This window comes from Dipodomys ordii, unplaced genomic scaffold (assembly GCF_000151885.1).
Source record: "Dipodomys ordii isolate 6190 unplaced genomic scaffold, Dord_2.0 Scaffold197, whole genome shotgun sequence".
Taxonomy (NCBI): domain Eukaryota; kingdom Metazoa; phylum Chordata; class Mammalia; order Rodentia; family Heteromyidae; genus Dipodomys; species Dipodomys ordii.
The window spans coordinates 885,500-906,648 of NW_012267413.1; the positions used below are offsets into that span (position 1 = coordinate 885,500).

At 38.0% G+C, this 21,149-nt stretch overlaps 1 protein-coding gene across 2 annotated transcripts in view; it reads left to right on the forward strand.

Annotated features, from left to right (window-relative positions):
- Ints6 (integrator complex subunit 6) overlaps window positions 1–21,149 on the forward strand; it is a 92,800-nt gene that overhangs the window by 14,842 nt on the left and 56,809 nt on the right. For both annotated transcript variants that reach the window (XM_013034840.1, XM_013034842.1), the window contains exon 4: window positions 8,830–8,919. In XM_013034840.1, the coding sequence (XP_012890294.1) occupies window positions 8,830–8,919 (90 nt within the window). The remainder of the gene's footprint in view (window positions 1–8,829; window positions 8,920–21,149) is intronic.

Below are 21,149 nucleotides of genomic sequence, written 5' to 3' on the forward strand. Positions count from 1 at the left end.
CTCTTCAGCTCAAGGCTAGTGCTCTATCACCTGAGCCGCAGCGCCACTTCCGGATTTTTTCTTTTTGCTTATGTGGTGCTGAGGAATCGAACCCAGGGCCTCATGCATGCAAGGCAAGCGCTCTACCACTGAGCCACCTTCCCAGTCCTGGTGCACATTTTTTTTTAAAGTTTTCTTTCTTTTTTTTGAGTGGGGGGGTGGCAGCGGCAAGGGGCTGTGTGTGAGGTAATAGGATCAGGGTGTAAACTAAAGGCTCCTCCATCCCCCCTTAGGCCCCTTGCTCATATTTTCACATGGCCAACTTTATGGCTTGTGCCATACCTACTGTCTGTCAGTTTTGCTGGTTAATTGGAGATAGTCTCATAGAATTTCTCTCCAGGTTGGCTTTGAACCACAGTCTTCAGCTCTCAAGTTTCTGAATAGGATGATAGGCATGAGCCACTGGAGCCTGGCCTTCAAAGTTTTAATTTGGAATACTAACCACATTTTTATTTTGAAGAGTGCTTAAGTTTTTGGTAAATACATAGTTATGGTAGTCTTCACTTTTTAAAAGTGAACTATTAACAGTAACATACAAAGTTTTCATTCTTCAAAGGCAGCCATGAATAATCAGCTTAATGTATTCTTTAGAGATCTTTTCTATGTAGTCAGTACCATTTTGAAAGAACTTAAGATGAATATTTTAGAATTTGACATCAGAAGACTCATTTATGCCACAGCAGTTAAGATCTTAACAACCAAAGTCATTTTGGGTTTTAAAACCAACCTAAAACTTAGAATTCTGGCTTTGGAATATTGATTTTAAATATAAGCTTGTCAGGTCTTTAATTAAACACTTTTATGTTAATCTTCATAATTTAGTGAACTTCCTCAGAAGTAATCATATCTGACAATGAATTACTGGATATATAAATATTTTATCTATATTTTAATAGATCTCTATGAAATATATAATTTCACAGATCTTATTGCTACAGTTTGCTGCTAATAAATGAAACTGATTTCACTTGAAACATTAAGTTCATAAATATGAATACAAAGAATAAGTAAGCATGGAAAATACTTTTATACAAATGTTTGAGGTTTAAGCACTGATTTAAAGAATGTTAGCACACAGGTACTGAGTGCTACTGAGCAACATCCAGGTAGCTGTGTCCTGGGGAGATTTTATATATATATACATAGTGTGTGTGTGTGTGTATATATATATATATATATATATGTTATATAACTTCATTTGTTTAATCTACTGACCACTTAGCAAAACCTCCAAGACAGCAAGAAGTATGGTTTAATTGAAGATGGTGTAGTAGAAGAGCTGGAGAGCTAACATTGGTTTTTCATGGGAAAATTGTAGCCCTGTTTGGTAATTACTTAGCTCTGCTGTATAGGATTATTCAAAGGGCTACACCTATGTACACTAGATTCCCATTAGTAAGTGACTAAAGGATAGAAAGTTATATATATTTGACATTATGTTTTCTAATGCTATATCTGTACTTTTCTTTTTTGCTGCCCTAGTGCTTGAACTCAGGGCTTAAGTGCTGTGCTTGGTTTTTTGTTTTTGTTTTTTTTTGCTCAAAACTAGCATTCTAGCCACAGGTTCACTACTGGTTTTTTGGGTGGTTAATTGAAGATAATTTCATTGACTTCCCTCACTGGTCTGGCTTCGAACCTCAATCTTCAGATCTTATCCTCATGAATAGCTAGGATTACAGATATGAACTGCCAGTACGCAGCCTAGGTCTGGATTTCTTTATGACAGGAACTATTGCCTTGAATCAAACTTGTGAGTTTGTTCTACTAATGACAAAAGTAAACTTTTAGTCCCTCTACTGGCTGTTTTTGTCCTAGCAGAGTTCTTTTTAAATTTGATACCACCTTAGAAGGTTATAAAAAGGCTGTTAACTTTCTGACTGAGGTGAAGAGTGAAGGAAATTTTAGTTAGTAAATTTGAGTGAGTTTGTAAGCATCCTTATAAAAATTTTAAATAGTGACTTTTAAATAGAAAGATTGGATAATTAAACTGCACAAGCTTAGAACCAGATAGCTAATAACACTATATTAAAGTGATTAAATCATAACCCTAATGTAGTCTTTTGGAATGTTTAATTTTTTTTTATAGATCAGGAAAAATGTTGATAGATAGCTAAAGCTATTAATTTGATGGGTAAACAGTAGTGAGGAGCTGGGACGTAGCTTAGTGGCAAAGCACTTGCCTAGTATCTGTGACATCCTGGGTTCAGTTCCTAGTACCAAAAAAGAAAAATACAAGAGCAATAGTGTTGACTAGAAAGAGATGCCCACTGATTAAGTGTGTTATAAATGGCAGGGAAGCATCAGTATAAAAGTGTATTTAAGGGGCTGGGAAGGTGGCTCAGTGGTAGAGCGCTTGCCTTGCATGCCTGAGGCCCTAGGTTTGATTCCTCAGCACCACATAAAGAAAAAAGCTGGAAGTGGCGCTGTGGCTCAAGTGGTAGAGCGTTAGTTAGCCTTGAGCTAAAGAGCTGAGGGACAGCGCCCAGGCCCAGAGTTCAGGCCCCACGACCGGACCCCCTCCCCCCAAAAAAAAACAAACTGTATTTAAATAAGAAACTTGGGTGGGGCTGGAAAGGTGGCTCAGTGGTAGAGTGCTTGCCCAATTGTATGCCTGAGGCCCTGGGTTTGATTCCTCAGTACCACATAAACAAAAGGCTGGAAGTGGCACTGTGGGTCAAGTGGTAGAGTGCTAAACCTTGATCTGAAGAGCTGAGGGACAGCATTCAGACCCCATGACTGGCCAAAAAAAAAAAGAAAAGAAATGGGTAAGGTGGATCATACCTGTAAACCCTAGCTACTCAGGAGGAAGTGATTAGAGGAATGGTGGTTAGAGGCTAGCCTGGATAAAAAGTTCCTTAGATCACATCTCAGCCTATAGAAAGCAAGGTGTGGTGGCATACAAATGTGTATGGTGACATCCCAGCCATGTAGGAAACTTAAACAAGAAGGTCACTGTATAGGTTGATCTACGCATAATGTGAGACCCTATTAAAACATAATGAAAATAATAAGTGCTCGGGGTATAATGAACATGGTAGAGTGCCTAGCAAGTACAAGGTCAAAAAGAAAACAAAAAAAAACATGCTAGTAACAGTTTTAGTAGTATTTTTTTTTTGGGGGTCCTGAACTCTGGGCCTGGGCGCTGTCCCTCAGCTCTTCAGCTCAAGGCTAGTGCTCTACCACTTGAGCCACAGGGCCACTTCCGGCTTTTTTCTTTTTGCTTATGTGGTGCTGAGGAATTGAACCCAGGGCCTCGAGCATGCAAGGCAAGCGCTCTACCACTGAGCCACCTTCCCAGCCCCTAGTATTTTGAAATTTATGCTTGAATAAATTTGTTCATTTTAGGCATTTGTAAGTAATAGCAACAATACTTTCCTAAAGAAATGTTTTATGTACAAATTTCATTTAATCATTTTATAGTAACTATTGCTTTTAATTTTTAACTCAAAGCAGTGGCTTTCTAGCTAACACCAGGCCCTCTACCGCTTGAGCCACACCTTCAGTCCAGGTTTTTTGCTGGCTAATTGGAAATGTTATCTCTCAGACTTTTTTTTTTTGCCATGGCTGTTTGAATCTTGATCCTCTAGCTTTTTTTTTTTGTTGTTGTTGGTCCTGGGGCCTGAACTCTGGGCCTGAGTAGTGTCCCTCAGCTCTTCAGCTGAAGGCTAGCACTCTACCACTTGAGCGTCAGCCCCACTTCCAGCATTTTCTGCTTATGTGGGTGTTGAGGAATGAGGGCCTCATGCACGCAAGGCAAGCACTCTACCACTCAGCCACGTTTCCAGCCCTGGTTTCAGCCTTTTTAATAAGGTAACCTTACAAATGTGAACCACAGGTGCCTGGCTCTCTTTTAAAAAAATTTATTGTACTATAAATGTGATGTATAGTAACTACTTGTAGTAAAAGTGAATAAATATTAATACAAGGAATTAGTAACATGGAATTTTTTTTATTATACTATACGTAAGTCAGGTAATGAGTATATTTCTTTTCATACAGTATCTTCCCTCACTCTGGATACCAGTGCCTCCCTTCTATCTCCACTTTCCTCAGTGTCCAGTGAGCTTCACCATTAAGTGCCTGGCTCTTAGTGTAATTTTTGCTGATAAACTCTTAAAAGATGCAATTGTAGGCAGATACCCATGGCATGGGTGTGTGTGTGTGTGTTTGTGTGTGTGTGTGTCAGTGTCAGTACTAGAGCTTGAACTCAGGGCCTGGACACTGTCCCTGAGCTTCTTTTGCTCAAGGCTAGCACTCTACCACTTGAACTACAGTATCACTTTTGGCTTTTTCTGCTTATGTGTGACTGAGGAATTGAACCCAGGGCTTCATGCATGGTAGGCAAGCACTCTACCACTAAGCCACATTCCCAGCCTTTGACCTTTTTCTGGTTTCCAATATTTAAATTCATCAAATAATATTTTATCTTGTCATATAGACATTTTCTGAGTTCCTGGGGCCTAAACTCTGGGCCTGAGCACTGTCCCTCAGTTCTTGAGCTTAAGGCTAGTGCTCTAACATTTGAGCCACAGTGTCACTTCTGGCTTTTTCTGCTTATGTGGTGCTGAGGAATCAAATCCAGGGCCTCATGCATGCGAGGCAAGCACTCTACCACTAAGCCAGCTTCCCAGCCCTGAAAGCTGAAGTTTTTTTAAGAATAAGCATTCCAATATATTATTTTGTTTCATTGTGTTTGTATTGAGGGAAGATATTGATTTACATATAAAAAATTGTTAACAAATCATGGAACAATAGAAAAACTATCTTGTAAAGGAATAGTCTTGCTACAGTTAATTGTTACTATAAATAACTTCCAAAGTTTACGAAGGCTGGGGATGTAGCTCAGTGCTCAAGTGCTTATCTAACTGATATGAAACCTTAATTTACATCCCAGCACCACAAAAAAGAAAACATTCTTTTTGTAAACACCATTCATTGTTGGATGGATATGGTACAAATGACATTGGTATAGATCTGTAATGAGAGTATTTGTGAGCTACCTCTAGAACTGACTGATGCTGCAGTAAGGCTGAGTTGGAACATCTGGCTTTGTAATTTGTCTACTTGGCCACTTTGAGTTACATCATCTAATCTTCTTGAAAACTTCATTAGGTTTTTAAGTGCTAAATTAGTTAAGTTCTGTGTGAATGGATGCCTGTCCTGAGATTTGAACTCAGGATATGGGCATTATACCTGAGCTCTTTTGCTCAAAGCTAGCACTCTGTCACTTGAACCCACAGCTCCACCTTTGTCTTCGTGGTGGTTAATTGAAGATAATAGTCTTAGGGACTTTCCTGCCCAAGCCTCCTTCTAATTACAATCCTCAGATCACAGCCTCCTGAGTAGCTAAGATTACAGATATGAGCCATTGCGCAAGTTAAGTATTTAATTGAAATTATCAGGAGCTAGATGGTTATAATAATTTCAAACACAGCCTGTTGAGAGTATTATATATTTGTAAGACTAATTTCAATTATATTTGTTGTCTAATAAAAAGTAACTTGTATTTACCTTAAGTAAATTTAATAAGACTTTCTGCTAAGTTTTAACTTGACTAAAACAAGGTGGTCTTTATGTATAATTATCTCTCAGTATCCCTGGGGGATAGTTTTAGTATCTCCAAAGTACCAAATACTTTAGTGTTCAAGTTTTTTATATAAATAGTCTAGTATTTGCATACAACCCGTGCACATCCTTCTATATATTTTTAAGTAATCTCTAGATGTACCTAGTACATTGTAAATATTATGAGTCGTATTATTATTGTTTAGGGACTATTGTCAAGAATACAGTCACCAGGGGCTGGGAAGGTGGCTCAGTGGTAGAGCGCTTGTCTTGCATGCCTGAGGCCCTGGGTTCAATTCTTCAACACCACATAAGCAAAAAGAAAAAGCTGGAAGTGGCGCTGTGGCTCAAGTGGTAGAGCGCTAGCCTTGAGCTGAAGAGCTGAGGGACAGCGCCCAGGCCCAGAGTTCAGGCCCCACGACTGGACCCCCCCCCCCAAAAAAAAGAAAAAGAATACAAGGCACCAAAAGTGGTAGGACATGCTCAACAATCCCAGCACTTGGGAGGCATAGGTAGAAGAATCTCAGTTGGGGCTCAGCCCCTGAAATATTGTTAGTGTGAGACTCAATCTGAAAAACAAACTGAAATCCAAAGGATGGGAATATGGCTCAAATGATAGAGACTTGCCTGACATTTTGAGTTCAGTCCTCAATGTGCTTGTATAAGAATGAGTGAGTGACATACTTTTGGTCAAAGGATCAGACTTCATGTTAAAATATCAGAGTAATAAGGAGGATCTTACAAGTGTTTGATCCATGATATATGGTGGCTTTAAGAGCTTTGCTGATTTGTTTTTGAAAGGCAGTCAGATCATTTTAGAAACTATAGATTACATGTATAAAATTGTTTACATTCTTATTCTAAGGATGGTCTGTGTATATTAGTCATTACATTAGTATTAGCCTGTGATTTTTGTTAGAAATGCAAAACTTTTAGTCTTCTTTCCCAACCTGCTAAATGAAAAACCCTGTTTTATCAACATTTCCAAATGATTCCAGCGAATGATGCATGCTTCCTTACATAGCATCCACTAGAACTTCATTACACTTTTGCTGCTGTAAATAGTGTATAATCTTTTAATCCTTCCCTTCTACCTTTTGTATTTTCCCTCCTTCGCTCCCATTTTTTGGTAATATTGGAGTTTGAACTCAGTGTTTCCTAATAAAGTGCTCTGCTGCTTGAGCCATACCCCCAATCCCCTTTCTTCCTCCTTTCTTTTTTGAGATGGGATCTTACATCATTCAGGCTAACTTAGAACTCTTGGACTCAGTGGTCCTTGCACCTCAGTCTTCCAAGTAGCTGTGACTACAGCTATATGCTATCATACCATATGGTATCTTCAATTTCAACAACAAGCTTTACTCTCTTGAATATCTACCCTTTGGTCTTAATATTTTTTTTTTTGGGGTCCGGTCGTGGGGCCTGAACTCTGGGCCTGGGCGCTGTCCCTCAGCTCTTCAGCTCAAGGCCAGCACTCTACCACTTGAGCCATAGCCCCACTTCCGGCTTTTTTTTCTTTTTGTTTATGTGGTGCTGGGGAATCGAACCCAGGGCCTCAGGCATGCAAGGCAAGCACTCTACCACTGAGCCACCTTCCCAGCCCGGTCTTAATATTTTAAGAGATATTGAGCATGCTTAATATCTTAAGTGAGAAGCCATTTGTGTGAAAAAGACAAGCTTATGTTTGAGTCAAAAAATTTGTCACCTAGCCAGGTGCCTGTGGCTCATGCCTATAATCCTAGCTATTTCAGGATGCCGAGATCTGAGGATCACGGTTCAAAGCCAGTGTAGGCAGGAAAGTCCATGAAACTCTTTTATTTCCAGTAAACCACAAGAAAACTGGAAGTGGTGCTGTGGCTCAAGTGGTAGAGTGCTCAGGGACAGTGCCCAGGCCCAGAGTTCAAGCCCCATAACCTACCAAAAGAAAAAATGTCACCTAGAATTGATCATAGTATCTAAAATAGGCTGGCCTGAGATTGGAATAGAAAGTATTACTACATGTAATTGTGTTCCATTGACTCTGCTGTCATTGTTTTTGTACTCTATATAATCATTTTCTTCAGGTAATCATCTTTAATTTTAACATTTGAGGACTATTGCCAAATTAGATCTTATGGTCCTTCTGTGCATACACTAGTCATTTATACAGACCTTTTGATTATAGGCAGAGATTCTGATAATGTTTGCTTACTGTATTATCTGCTTCCTTAGAACATTTCTCAGAGGCTGAGCTTGATGGTATGTGGCTGTAGTTCCAGTTACTCTGGAGGAATTGGGGAGTTCCGAGCCAGTCTGGACAAAAAGTTTTTGAGACATTATCTCAACAAATAAGCTAGGTGTTATGTATCTATAATCTCAGGTCTGTAAGGTATTTAAGAACTTGATGTCTGAGGCCCCCACCAGGCAAAGTGTTGAGGTGTCTACCAAGCATAAGGCCCTGAGTTCAACCCCCCCCAAAAAAAACATACTATTCATACATACAGTGTCTAGATAAAATATACAAATTATATTTTTTTCTTTTTTGGGGGTGGGGGGAGACAGACATCATCTCACTATGTACCTCAGACTGCCTTCAACTCGGTATATACCTCAGACTGGTAACTTACAGTTTCCCTCAAACTTGGGATCCTCCTGCCTCAACCTATACGTCCATTGTGAGAAATTAAATACTTTATAAGTTACATAAAGGTAAATGTTCCCTATAAAAGTTAAAAACAGAAATATAAAGGAGAAAAAAAATCTAGGCTTTTCTAGCCAATCCTTCTTTAGGGTTAACTACTATTTAGGTTATGTCCTTCCAAATCTTTTTTTTTGGGGGGGGGTCGGTCATGGGGCCTGAACTCTGGGTCTGGACGCTGTCCCTCAGCTCTTCAGCTCAAGGCTAGGGCTCTACCACTTGAGCCACAGCGCCACTTCCGGCTTTTTTCTTTTTATTTATGTGGTGCTGAGGAATCGAACCCAGGGCCTCATGCATGCAAGGCAAGTGCTCTACAACTGAGCCACCTTCCCAGCCCCCCAAATCATCTTTTTGTATATACAAATAGATGTGTGTTATATGCCATGTTTATTAACACAAAAGAGATTGTATACTTTCAGGGAGATATATGCTAGTTCTGTTCTGAGAATTGACTCCTTCAAAAAACTAGGCCTGAGTCTAAACCATAATATGGTTTGTTTTTGTCTTTAGGGAGTCTAAACCATAAAATGGTTTGTTTTTGTCTTTAGGGAAGAAACCCTTTTTTCCTGGAGCCAGCAATAATTATTACAATTACTGATGGGAGCAAGTTGACTACTACCAGTGGAGTCCAGGATGAGGTAAGTTATACCTTGTATGAATTATGTGAAGCTAATTGAAAAATCTTATTTGTATATGTGTCTAGAATACTGAATGCTTTATAATAAATACTTTGATTATTTGATACAATGTAGAATAATTTGTCTCTTCCATCCCATATACCTTTGTTGTTTATAGCAATAATCATATTTTCTTGAATAGAAATCCTCCCCTCAACTATATATATTCACATAGACACATATATATCCACACATATGTATACACATACACACATATGTATACACATATATGTGTGTGGATATATGTGTATGTGTATATGTAAGTTTATGGAAGGAGACAGTATCAGTTTATATTGTAAATATTAAAATGAATTATTTTTTAATGAATTATTAAAACAGATAACTTCTTGTTTATTTCACTGATCTGTTATAAACTGACAAAATCCTTGAGAAAATTCAATCTTAAAGGAAAGGTTTATTTTTGCCTACTTAAGTTCAGAGGTTTCAGTCCTTAGTTTTGTGGCTTTTAAGACTATGGTGAGCTAGCATATTCATGGTGGGTTCCTATTGAGGAAGAAGTTGCTTACTTCATTGCAATCGATAAGTAGAGAGGGAGGAAGACAGAGAGGGAAAAAGAGGAAGAGGAAGAGATAGGAAAGACTAGCAACTCAGTGTGTCTCCTTTGAGGGCACAACCCTAATGATCTAGATTCATCCAACTAGGTTCCATTTAAAAGTTCAACCACCTTTCAAGTAACACCACAATCTGAGGACAAAACTTAATGCATGGGCCTTTGGAGGACATCTTGGACCCAAACTTTATGAATTGTTTGCTTTTCATTGTGGAGACCCTTTGGCTAGAGAACCACTAAGTCAAGAAGAGATTAAAATTAGGAAAATAAAGATTTTTGGATATTTTTCTCTTAATTCATGTATAGTGTGATTTAAAGCTAATCATACCAGTTATCCACCAGTATGCATTATGCAGAATTGGTGTGTGTATAGTGTAACAGGATTAATAGAGTAGATTTTAAAAAATCAACCGAATATCTTAAGGTATTTTTACTGTAGTATTTGAAATGTTCTTAAACTGTTTCATATATAAATACAATGTAGAAAAGGTGATTTTTTTTTCTTCTTATACTACTATTGGTTATACCTTGAATTTGCTTTAAGATTTTACTTTTTTTGGTGCTAGTCCTGGGACTTGATCTCAGGGACTAGGTATTGGTCCCTGAGGTTTTTTTTTTTTTTTGCTCAAGGCTGTCATTCTACTTGAGACACAGGTACTCTTCTGGCTTTTTAGTGGTTAATTTGAGATAAGAAGTCTCAAGGACTTTACTGTCTGATCTGGTTTCAAACTATGGTCTTTAAGTCATAGCCTGCCTTCTGAGTAGCTAGGATTATAGGCATGAAACTCCAGCGCCTGGCTAGAATGCTCCTTTTGTTTCCCATGATAGCCATAAGATTTGATGAAATGAGAAAAGTATTGATTTTTTTTTTTTTGGTCAGTCATAGAGCTTGAACTCTGAGCCTGGGCACTGTCCCTCAGCTCTTCAGCTCTTCAGCTCTCTACCACTTGAGCCACAGTAACACTTCCAGTTTTCTGGTGGTTACTAGGAGCTAAGAACTTCCCAGACTTTCCTGCTAGGACTGGCTTTGAACAGTGATCCTCAGATCTCACCCTCCTGAGTAGATAAGATTACAGGTGTGAGCCACTGGTGCCCAGCAAAAGTATTGATTTTTAAGTTCAGTAACTTTAGGATTATTTTCATTTATGTGACATTATTTCATTAATAGGTTATATAATGTCTTGTTATTCCAAATACTTTATAACAGTAACTGAACTTTCCTAAGTCTGCTTTATCAATGAAATACAATAATTCTTGCCTTCATAGGGTTATTGGAAGTTTAAAATGAAGTAATGCAGGTTAAAATACTTGGCTTTAAAAAATATATACAGTATTGTCCTATCATGAAGCAATGGAACCAGTAAATTGTAATTGCTTAAGAGAGCCAGAACTATTTTGGTCAATAACTAGTTATTAAAGGGAAGTTAGTGTATAATTCATGGACATAGAGCTAAGAAATTTAGGTTCATTATAATTTGATTAAGTAATTTATAGTGTGTATACAATGGGCATGCTGGATGAAGTTAATTGGTTATTGGGCTTTTCTAGACTGAGTTAACATTTGTAACCAATTACGGTCTTGCCACTATCAGTAAATAAATAAATATATCCATAAACACAAGCAATAGAAATAGCACTCAGTCCCTGGTAGCTCACATCTACAATCCTAGCTACTCAGGAGACTGAGAGCTAGAGTCACTGAAGCCAGCCTGGCAGAAAAGTCCAAGAGACTCTCCAATTAACCACAGAAAACTAGAAGTGGAGCACAGCTCAAAGTGATAAAGTACTAGCCTTGAGCAGAAAAGCTCAGGGACAGTGCCCAGGCCCTGAGTTCAAGCCCATGACCAACCAAAAAAAAAAAAAGTCACTTAGTTTTAAATATGAAAGTCTCAGCTGGGCAACAGTTGTTCACACCTGTAATCCTAGCTACTCAGGAGGCTGAGATCTGAGGATCATGGTTCAAAGCCAGCAGAGGCAGGAAAGTCCATGAGACTCTTATCTCCAATAAACCACTCAGAAAATCAGAAGTGGTACTGTGGCTCAGTGGTAGAGCACTAGCCTTGAGTGAAAAAGCTCAGGGACAGCCCCTAGATCCTGAGTTCAAGCCCCATGACAGACAAAAAAAAAAAAAGTCAACTTGAGTTTTCCTTCTTAATAGAACTCATATTAGTTAATGTTTTTATTCGTTTGTTTTGTATAAACTAGAAGTCTCAGTTTTTTAACCTTAATTTTGGTGGAAATGTTACTTGTTTTCTATTGCAAAATATTCCTACATCTACAATTGTCCATTCAAGGTACTATTGCCTTTGAGAAAGCCTTTGGAAGTACAATATATTTGGATCCTAAATATCTGGAATTTGTTTGTAAAATTTGTTTTGTGACATTTCTTAGTTCCAAATTCTTAAATGTGCATATGTATTGTAATTGCTTATCTGTCTTTCTGTGTCCTTTGGAGAAATGTTGTTAAACTTGTGCATAAGGTTGGGAAGATTATTTGTATGCAGAGACCTTTTAGTTTCTTTTTATTTTTTTAATCTGGGAAGATTTTTCTGTATACCTTTAGTTTTTTTTTAATGTACAGTATTTTAGTATAGTACTGAGAACATGTTTACATTTTAAAAAGTATTAATTAGACCCCAATATTTTTGTATTGATTCTGGTATTCAAGTTCAAAATCTATTCCCATTGATGCTTTTTATCTGAGGCAGAAGGTTCATCTGTTTTAAGGCAGAGGGTTTTTTTGACTACGAAGTTGGAATATAGGCCTGTGAACTATTTTAATGTTCAGGTTCAAGAATGTATTTGGTATCTTTCATGTTTTTTTTTTTCTTGCTGTGCTGAGGCTTGAACTTAGTCTAAGAGCAGTTAAGCATGTGGTTTACCACTGAGTTATGCCCCCAGACTGTTTTGTTTTTGTCTTGTTGGGGGCAGAGAGAAAATGTGTCTTAGATGTACATACTGTTGAAGCTTAGTTTTTGCAAAAATATTAAGAAATATGCCTGAACAGTTAAAGTATGTAATTTAGAAAGAGCCTTCTAGTTCAGAGAAATGCAAAAACATGCTTATTGTTTTGTCCTGTATACTATATTTGCTGCTAGGGTATAACTAACAATTTTCCCCTTAATTCTTGTTCCAAAATCTTCACTTCTGCTTTTGACAAAACTTTTGATTTTTTTCTTATGTTTATTGAATAAGTGATAGTAATTTCTATTTTAGGGATAAGTATATAATTTTTGATTGGGCAGTGGTTAACTACTGATGAAACCTATTACTATTTATGGACCTACTAGTTCATAAATAGACTTAGTTGATACTCTATTTTTTTTTTTTTTTTGGTTTGGTCGTGGGGCCTGAACTCTGGGCACTGTCCCTCAGCTCTTCAGCTCAAGGCTAGCGCTCTACCACTTGAGCCATGGCGCCACTTCCGGCTTTTTTCTTTTTGCTTATGTGGTGCTCAGGAATCGAACCTAGGGCCTCATGCATGCAAGGCAAGCGCTCTACCACTGAGCCACCTTCGTAGCATATCTGCTTTCTTTTTATTTTACATAGGGGAAAATTGAGATCCAGGGAGGCAAAGTGATTGGCTTTGGTTATAGCATTTGTTCTTGCCAAAATAGAGATTCTAATTTATCTGAATTTCAAAGATCCCAGCTTTTCACCCTTGTTTTGTTGTTTTTTTCTCCATATACTTGTGTCTTGATCCTGTTAATTGGACATTATTAAAATGTACTTTCTATTTATCTGAGTTCCTCTTTTTCTACTTCACTTTTCTGTACAAATATGATATAGATATTCTGTTGTTACTCATTCAGTTCCATGAATGACAATTTTGAGTAGAGCCATTCTAGGGAATGAGGTTAACAAAGATGAACAGAATGGAGTTCTGGTTCGTAAGTTCAGAGTCTTATGGGAGAGGAATTATTAAACAGTTTTATGTGTGACAATATATTGAGCACATAGAAGCACTAAAGAGGTAGGTTCACTTTATAATTAGGTAAGTGTTACCCATCTTGTGCATATGTCAAATTTTTCTACAATGTGGAGTTTTACGTTATAACTTCATTTCTGGTAGACTAAAAGATCCTACAGATAATAATAAGACCGTACAGCTAATACTTATATTTGTGACATTTATAAAGAAGCCCAGGGTAATATCGTTATAAATTTAGAAAATAATAAGTTTTCTTGATGTCATATTATGATTTCACCTGGCTGAGTTAGTATAGGTCATAACAACCCAATTTCTTTAAGTTGTCAAAAGAATAATAGGCATACCAAAACTCTGTGATATTTTATCACCTAGCAATGTGTTATGAGTTAGGAAAGAATAGTTAACAATATTTTATTATAGATGAAAATCTTGAGCTATATGTGATCACTACACTTTAATTCATGACTATTTGGGTCTTATTTAATAGAAATCTAGGCAATTGTTTGGAGTGTCATATATTTAGTTCACTATTTTTTGATAACTAGGATGTTTAAGAAAGTTGGTTGGATTGAAAGTATATGTGTTAGTGTTATATTGACCTATTTTTAGAAGTGTAGCTATTTGATAAAGTGGGTTGTTTGCAATATGTTTTACTTAAGGAGATATAACTTTGAATGCTGATACACAAGAACTCTGAATTACTCTCTTAGCAATTCTCTTCGGTGTTGACAAACATACTTGTGGCTGAATACTTCCAATACAAATAATGGTACATTTCTAAAGTGTTTTGGTTGACTCACCAAATTGTAATTAGTTATTGAAAAAAATCAAATTTTTATTTTCTGCAAAAGGCCTTTGTAGTACTTTGTTACAAGGGAAAACTGTTGTTTCTGTTATTCTAGATTCTAGATCATGTGGTTTATTGGTATATTGCTCAGTAAAGAAGTCCAGAAGAAATTCTGCCAGTCCCTTCTCAGTGGTGATTGATAATCAAGGATAGTGTAGCAGTTTTCTCTTCCTTGAAAGTGAAAATAGCAATGTTCTTTTTCAACTATTGAGCTTTTTATATGCTGAGGAGTCATTCTATGTCTCTGTATCAATATTATGATTTCCATGTAAGGCCAAATTTTAGAGAATGTGTTTGCAGACAATAGGAACTGTTGGCTTTATGGCATTAAATTTTGCTATTTTATAACTTCTTGGGGAAGATATTCACTATGTACTTGTGTATATAGAAAAAGAATGTCAGAACAATCTCAGCTATGTATTCAAATGATTAGAAATTGGGGTCTTAAGCTTTCATTTTTAAAAGTTCATAGAAAATTTTACCATTTTTTGATATAGGGATTGGTATTAGTGATTTTTCTGGATCATTATAGACAGTGTAAATATTTTTTTACTTTAACTGGCAATGAACTATAATTATGGCTTCGATTTACCTCATAATAATTAATGGTAGTCTGGAATATTTTGAATTTTTTTTCTATCATTTGAAGTGATTGAGAAACCACAGCTATTTTTCCCTGTAAATATTTTTAATTCACTAAAATTGCTTAAAAAAAAAAAGCATGTGCCAAAAACTGACATTAAAATATATATATACAAAGTGGTTGTTTGACTCCTTAGAATTTAAGCAAATGTTGTCTTTTATAAAGATGTATATGGAGGGGCTGGGAAGGTAGCTCAGTGATAGAGTGCTTGCCTTGCATGCATGAGGCCCTGGGTTTGATTCCTCAGCACCATATAAACAGAAAAAGCTGGAAGTGGTGCTGTGGCTCAAATGAGCTGAGGGACAGTGCCCAGGCCCAGAATTCAGGCCCTATATACGGACCAAAAAAAAAAAAAAGATGTGTATGGAATCTTAAAGGATGCTCAGTAGTTTATTTCCATATAAGGTATGTCTAAGTCTTTGTTTATCCTCTTGATATTACTGACTAGCATCTTGCTGATTTGTGGTATGAGTATTCTGAATTTAGATGTTACTGAATATACTGGTCTCTTAATTCAAATTTCTAAAAATATTAAGAATTTATTGGATGCTGATCATTTTCATTTTTTTATGTTTTTTTTATTGTGAAAATACTGTACAGGGGGGTTACAGTTACATGAGCAAGGTAATGAGTACATTTCTTATCAAGCATTGTTGCCTCCTCCTTTGTTCTTCCTCTACCATCCCTTCCCTCCCACTCCATTTTCTTTTATTCATATTTTTGGCACTTTTTTTTGAAACCCTTACATTTTTTCTGCTGTTGTGTTATAGGAATGTGTATGTCCGATTTAGTACAGTACTTTTTCAGCAGTTATATTCAGTACTGATGCATTTATTGAATATACCTTTTTTCAAGGTCATGTGGTAAGAATAACTCAAGGAATGCTTTTGGACTACAACAGTAGAGTAATTACTGATTGATGGTTCTAATGAAACTACATGGCAGGAGTAACCAATCTATTATCTAGAATTATGTGATTGCATATCAAAATAGATTTTATTCAGAGGGTACTCCTATGTTTATTAGCCTTCAGAACCAAGTAAAGAGACTATACTTGTTTTACTTAGAAACATTTCTATTACTGACATTTCTATTACTGTGATATTTACAAATGGCTGCATCAAAAACAATTACTATGCTTAAAAAATATTTATGCTTAGCCCTAATTCTGGTTCTTTTGTTCTGGGTTGGAACCAAGGAATCTGTTTTTAAAATGTCCCAGTTGATTCTTTCTGCAATAGAAATTTGAAAACCTTAGGTTTTAGAACACAAAATAGCTACAAAAAATACATATAGTGAATAACTGATAAAACCATATAAAAATGTTCTTGACTTCCAAGGCCAGCATGCAAGTTTTTTGTTTTTTTGTTTTTGTTTTGTCGGTTTTGGGGCTTGAACTCTGGGCTTGGGCGCTATCCTTGCGCTCTTCAGCTCAAGGCAAGCACTCTACCACTTGAGCCACAGCGCCACTTCTGGTTTTCGGGTGGTTAATTGGAGTTAAGAGTCTCACGGACTCTACTGCCCGAGCTGGCTTTGAACTGTGATAATCAGATTTCAGCCTCCTGAGTAGCCTTCTAGGATTGCAGGTGTGAGCTACCAGGGGCTGGCTTTGTAATTCCAAGGGTAGTGTAATTTGCTTTCTGTGATATTTTTATTCATTATTTATTTATTTATATATTTTTTTGTTGGTTGTGGGGTTTGAACTCTGGGTTGGGCGCTGTCTTTGAGCTCTTCAGCTCAAGGCTAGCACTCTACCATTTGAGCCACATCACCACTTCCAGTTTTCTGAGTGGTTTATTGGAGATTAGAGTCTCACAGCCTTTCCTGCCCAGCCTGGCTTGTTCAAAGCCACAATCCTCAGATCAGCCTCCTGAATAGTTAGGATTACAAGCGTGAGCCACTGGTGCCCAGCTTTTTTTTTGGGGGGGTCCGGTCGTGGGGCCTGAACTCTGGGCCTGGGTGCTGTCCCTCAGCTCTTCAGCTCAAAATAGTGCTCTACCACTTGAGCCACAGCGCCACTTCCGGCTTTTTTCTTTTTGCTTATGTGATGCTGAGGAATCGAACCTAGGGCCTCATGCATGCAAGGTAAGCGCTCTACCACTGAGCTACCTTCCCAGCCCATCTGTGAATATTTTTTTTTTTTTTTTTTGGTCCAGTCGTGGGCCTGAACTCTGGGCCTGGGTGCTGTCCCTCAGCTCTTCAGCTCAAGGCTAGCGCTCTACCACTTGAGCCACAGCGCCACTTCCGGCTTTATTCTGCTTATGTGGTGCTGAGGAATTGAACCCAGGGCCTCAAGCATGCAAGGCAAGTGCTCTACCACTGAGCCACCTTCCCAGCCCCTGTGAATATTTTTAATAGCATAATTTTTTCTTTTTTTTTAGTCTTCCAGTGTTGATTTAGTTTAGAATAGATTATTAGCCTTAAAGTGTTAATTTACTTGTTAACTTCAGTCTGAAACTGCTGCTTATAATTTATAGTATTGAGGACTTAGAACCTGAATATGAGATAGGATAGTGGAAGAGACCTACTATGAGAGGAGTAATTGATTTTCTTTTCTTTCTTTCTTTTTTTTTTTTGGTTGGTTGTGGGGCTGGGTGCTATCCCTCAGTTCTTTAGCTTAGGGTTAGGGCAAGGTTAGGGCTCTACCACTTGAGCTACAGTATCACTTCCGGCTTTTTCTGCTTGTATGGCGCTGAGGAATTGAACCCAGGGCCTCATGCATGCAAGGCAAGCACTCTACCACTGAGCCACCTTCCCAGCCCAAGTAATTGATTTTTTTCTGACATGTATTTGCCTCTTCTAGCCTAAGAATTTTTGTTTTTGTTTTTGTTTTTGCGCTGATCCTAGGGCTTGAATTTAAGGCCATTGTTCCTAAGTTTTTGTGCTCTTGAGCCACAGCTACACTTCCAGCTTTTTGGTAATTCAATGGAGAGCAGTCTCAGATTCACACAGACTTTCCTCCCTGGACTGGCTTTGAACTGAAATCGTAATATTTCAGCCTTCTGCATAGCTAGGATTATAGATATGAGCCACTGACATCAAGCTAGTTTTGATTTTTTGGTGGTATTAAGGTTTGAACTATGGGCCTTATATTTCAGAGGGATCACAATGCCTCTGAGCCATGCTTTCTGTCCTGTTTTTCATTAGTTATTTCTAGGATAAGGTCTTCCTTCCTTTGTGTGCCTGTGTCATAATCTTTTTTCTTGGGCTCCCTTTATAGCTGGAATCACAGGTGACACTTCCATGGGGATAAAGTTTTGTGGACTTTTCTGTCCAGGTTGGCCTGGCACCGAGATCCTTCCAGTCTCAGCCTCCTGAGTAGCTTAGTTTGACAGGCATGGGCCACTGGGCCTAGCTGTGAGTAAAGAAGGCGGTCGTGTGCATTTTTCTGCGTAGGGTGGCTTTGAACCATTTTCCTTCTGTTCTTGGCCTCTTAAGTGATAGGATTATAGGTGTGAGTTGATGGGTGCCTAGTTAACAGTTTTTACCAATGAATTAATATTCTGATGTCTTTATTCAGGTATAATTTTTGATAGGCTGTTTCTGTAGCTATTTGAAATTATGTATTAAAAAATATATATCCCCAGGCCTTGATGAGGGCAAATGATAAAGAATTGGTGATAATTTTAATTTTTTTAAAGAGTTACTTCTAAACTTTTTTCCTTGATAAATTTTTCAGATTTTGGATTCTTAAAATATATTTTGGATTCATTTAGCAAAAATTTCTCCTGAGATGTATAGTAACTGTTTATAAGAATAGTGGCATTGGGGCTGGGAAGGTGGCTCAGTGGTAGAGGCTTGCCTTGCATGCTCAAGGCCCTGGGTTCGATTCCTCAGCACCACATAAACAAAAAGAAAAAGCCAGAAGTGGTGCTGTGGCTCAAGTGGTAGAGCACTAGCCTTGAGCTGAAGAGCTAAGGGACAGCACCCAGGCCCAGAGTTCAGGCCCCACGACCGGACCCAAAAAAAAAAAAAAGAATAGTGGCATCACTGTCTCTCTTTCCCCTTCTCTCTCTCTCTGTATGTGTGTGTGTGTGTGTGTGTGTGTGTGTGTATTTGTATTTGTAGTCTAGGTACTGTGAACACAAAAGATGGGAATAATAAGCAAGGTTCTTTTTGCCTTTAGAAGTCATAGTGTCTTTAAGGACAGGCAAATAAATAAGCATTTGTAGTTTGTTAAGAAATCTCATGGCAGAAAGAAACTGAAGGTTCTGAGAGAGCATAAAGAAAGGAGTTTTGAGGGAAAAGTAAGAAAACGAGCCATGACATTTCAGAAAGAAGGAACCAACATGTCAAAGTATTAAGATATTACAGAAGTGTAGAAGATTATAAAAGGTGTGACTGGAGTATGAAAAGTACAGGGGGTGGATTCTTGAATTTGGGAAGGGGGCAGGTGATCCTGCCCTAGGGACCTCATCTGTTAATATTTGCAGTGGAAGTATTAACGGCTTAAGCAGATACTTGATAAATTTTGTTCAGGTTGTACTACCAGTCAGGTGATTGAGTGAAGTATAGAAAATTTAAAAGTAAGAATTAGCAAACACCTGTAACAATCCAGGAAAAACATGGAGTGTTCCAGAACTAAGCTATGCTGGACAGGAAGGCTAAATTTTTTCTTTTTCTTTTTTCTTTTGGTTGTTTGTGGGGCTTGAACTCAGGGCATGGGTTCTGTCCCTGACTAATACTCTTAACACTTTGAGCCACAGCACCACTTCTGAAGAAGGCTGAAATCTTAAGAGTTTGAGTAAGCATACAAGGCAGATTTCTCATAAATGATATGCTAGAGCAAAAATAAGAAAACATTGTGAGGCACTGGTGGCTCATATTTGTAATCTTATTTTTGTTTTTGTTTTTTGGGTCCGGTCGTGGGACCTGAACTCTGAGCCTGGGCGCTGCCCCTCAGCTCTTCAGCTCAAGGCTAGCGCTCTACCACTTGAGCCACAGTGCCACTTTGGGCTTTTTTCTTTTTGCTTATGTGGTGCTGAGGAATCGAACCCAGGGCCTCAGGCATGCAAGGCAAGCGCTCTATCACTGAGCCACCTTCCCAGCCCCCATATTTGTAATCTTAGCTACTCAGGAGGCTGAAATCAGAGGATCACCATCACCGTTTGAATCCAGCCCATGTAAGAAAGTTGTGAGACACTTATCTCCAATTAACCACTAAAGTAAAAATTTAAAAAGGCCACTTAAAAAGTGGAGCTGTGGCAAAATCTCCAGAGACAATGAGTGCCCAGATCCTGAGTTCAGTTCTCTAGGTCAGGCACCAAAAGAAAATATTTCTTAGGGGTTCTGAACCTGGAGGTCCATGTTTGGGCTTTAAGTGTGTTCTGAGAATTTCTCAATATTATATATAAGCATATGGTTTTATCACTGTGCATGAGTATTCTCCTGTAGAGGGCCATAGCTAGATTCCTTCCTTTCTTTCTTCCTTCCTTTTCTTTTTTAAAAAAAAATTATTTTATTGGAAAGATGCTGTACAGAGGGGTTGGATTACAGTTACCTAGTAAGGTAATAGTACATTTCTTGTTGAGCATTGTTACCCCCTCTGTTTTTCTCCTAGTATCCCTTCCCTCCCTACCTCTTTGGGTCTGACTATGTAACCCAGGCTGGCCCTGAATACACCATCCTGGTTTACTCTCCTCAGTGTTGGAATTACTGGTGTGTCTATCACAACCAGCTTTAGCTATGAATCATATTAAGGGGAAAAAAAGTGAAAATAAAGCTGAGTATGGGAAGAGGAGCTGTGGCTCAAGTGGCAGAGTACTAGCCTTGAGCAAAAAACACTCTGGGACAGCATTCAGGATGAGTTCGAGCCCCAGGGCTAGCATGCATGCATGCACGCACACAAGCACACTGTAAAAACAAAACAAAACATTTGTCTTACATGTCAAAGTTTCTAACTTGTATGTCTGTGAATGTTGGATAGTGTTAACTGAGACTTGGGAGATATGTGATAAAGAAGGTAAAGTAACTGATAGACAAAAGATCATTACCTTTAGGGTAAAAATGTCTTAATATAGTTTTATTTATTTTTTTTAATTTATCTTAATATAGTTTTAAAACTGTTACTTTAAGTTGGGTGCTGGTGGCTCACGCCTGTAATCCTAGCTACTCAGGAGCTGAGATCTGAGGATTGTGGTTCAAAGCCAGCCTGGGCAGGAAAGTCCCTGAAACTCTTCTTTTCTTTTTTTTTTTTTTT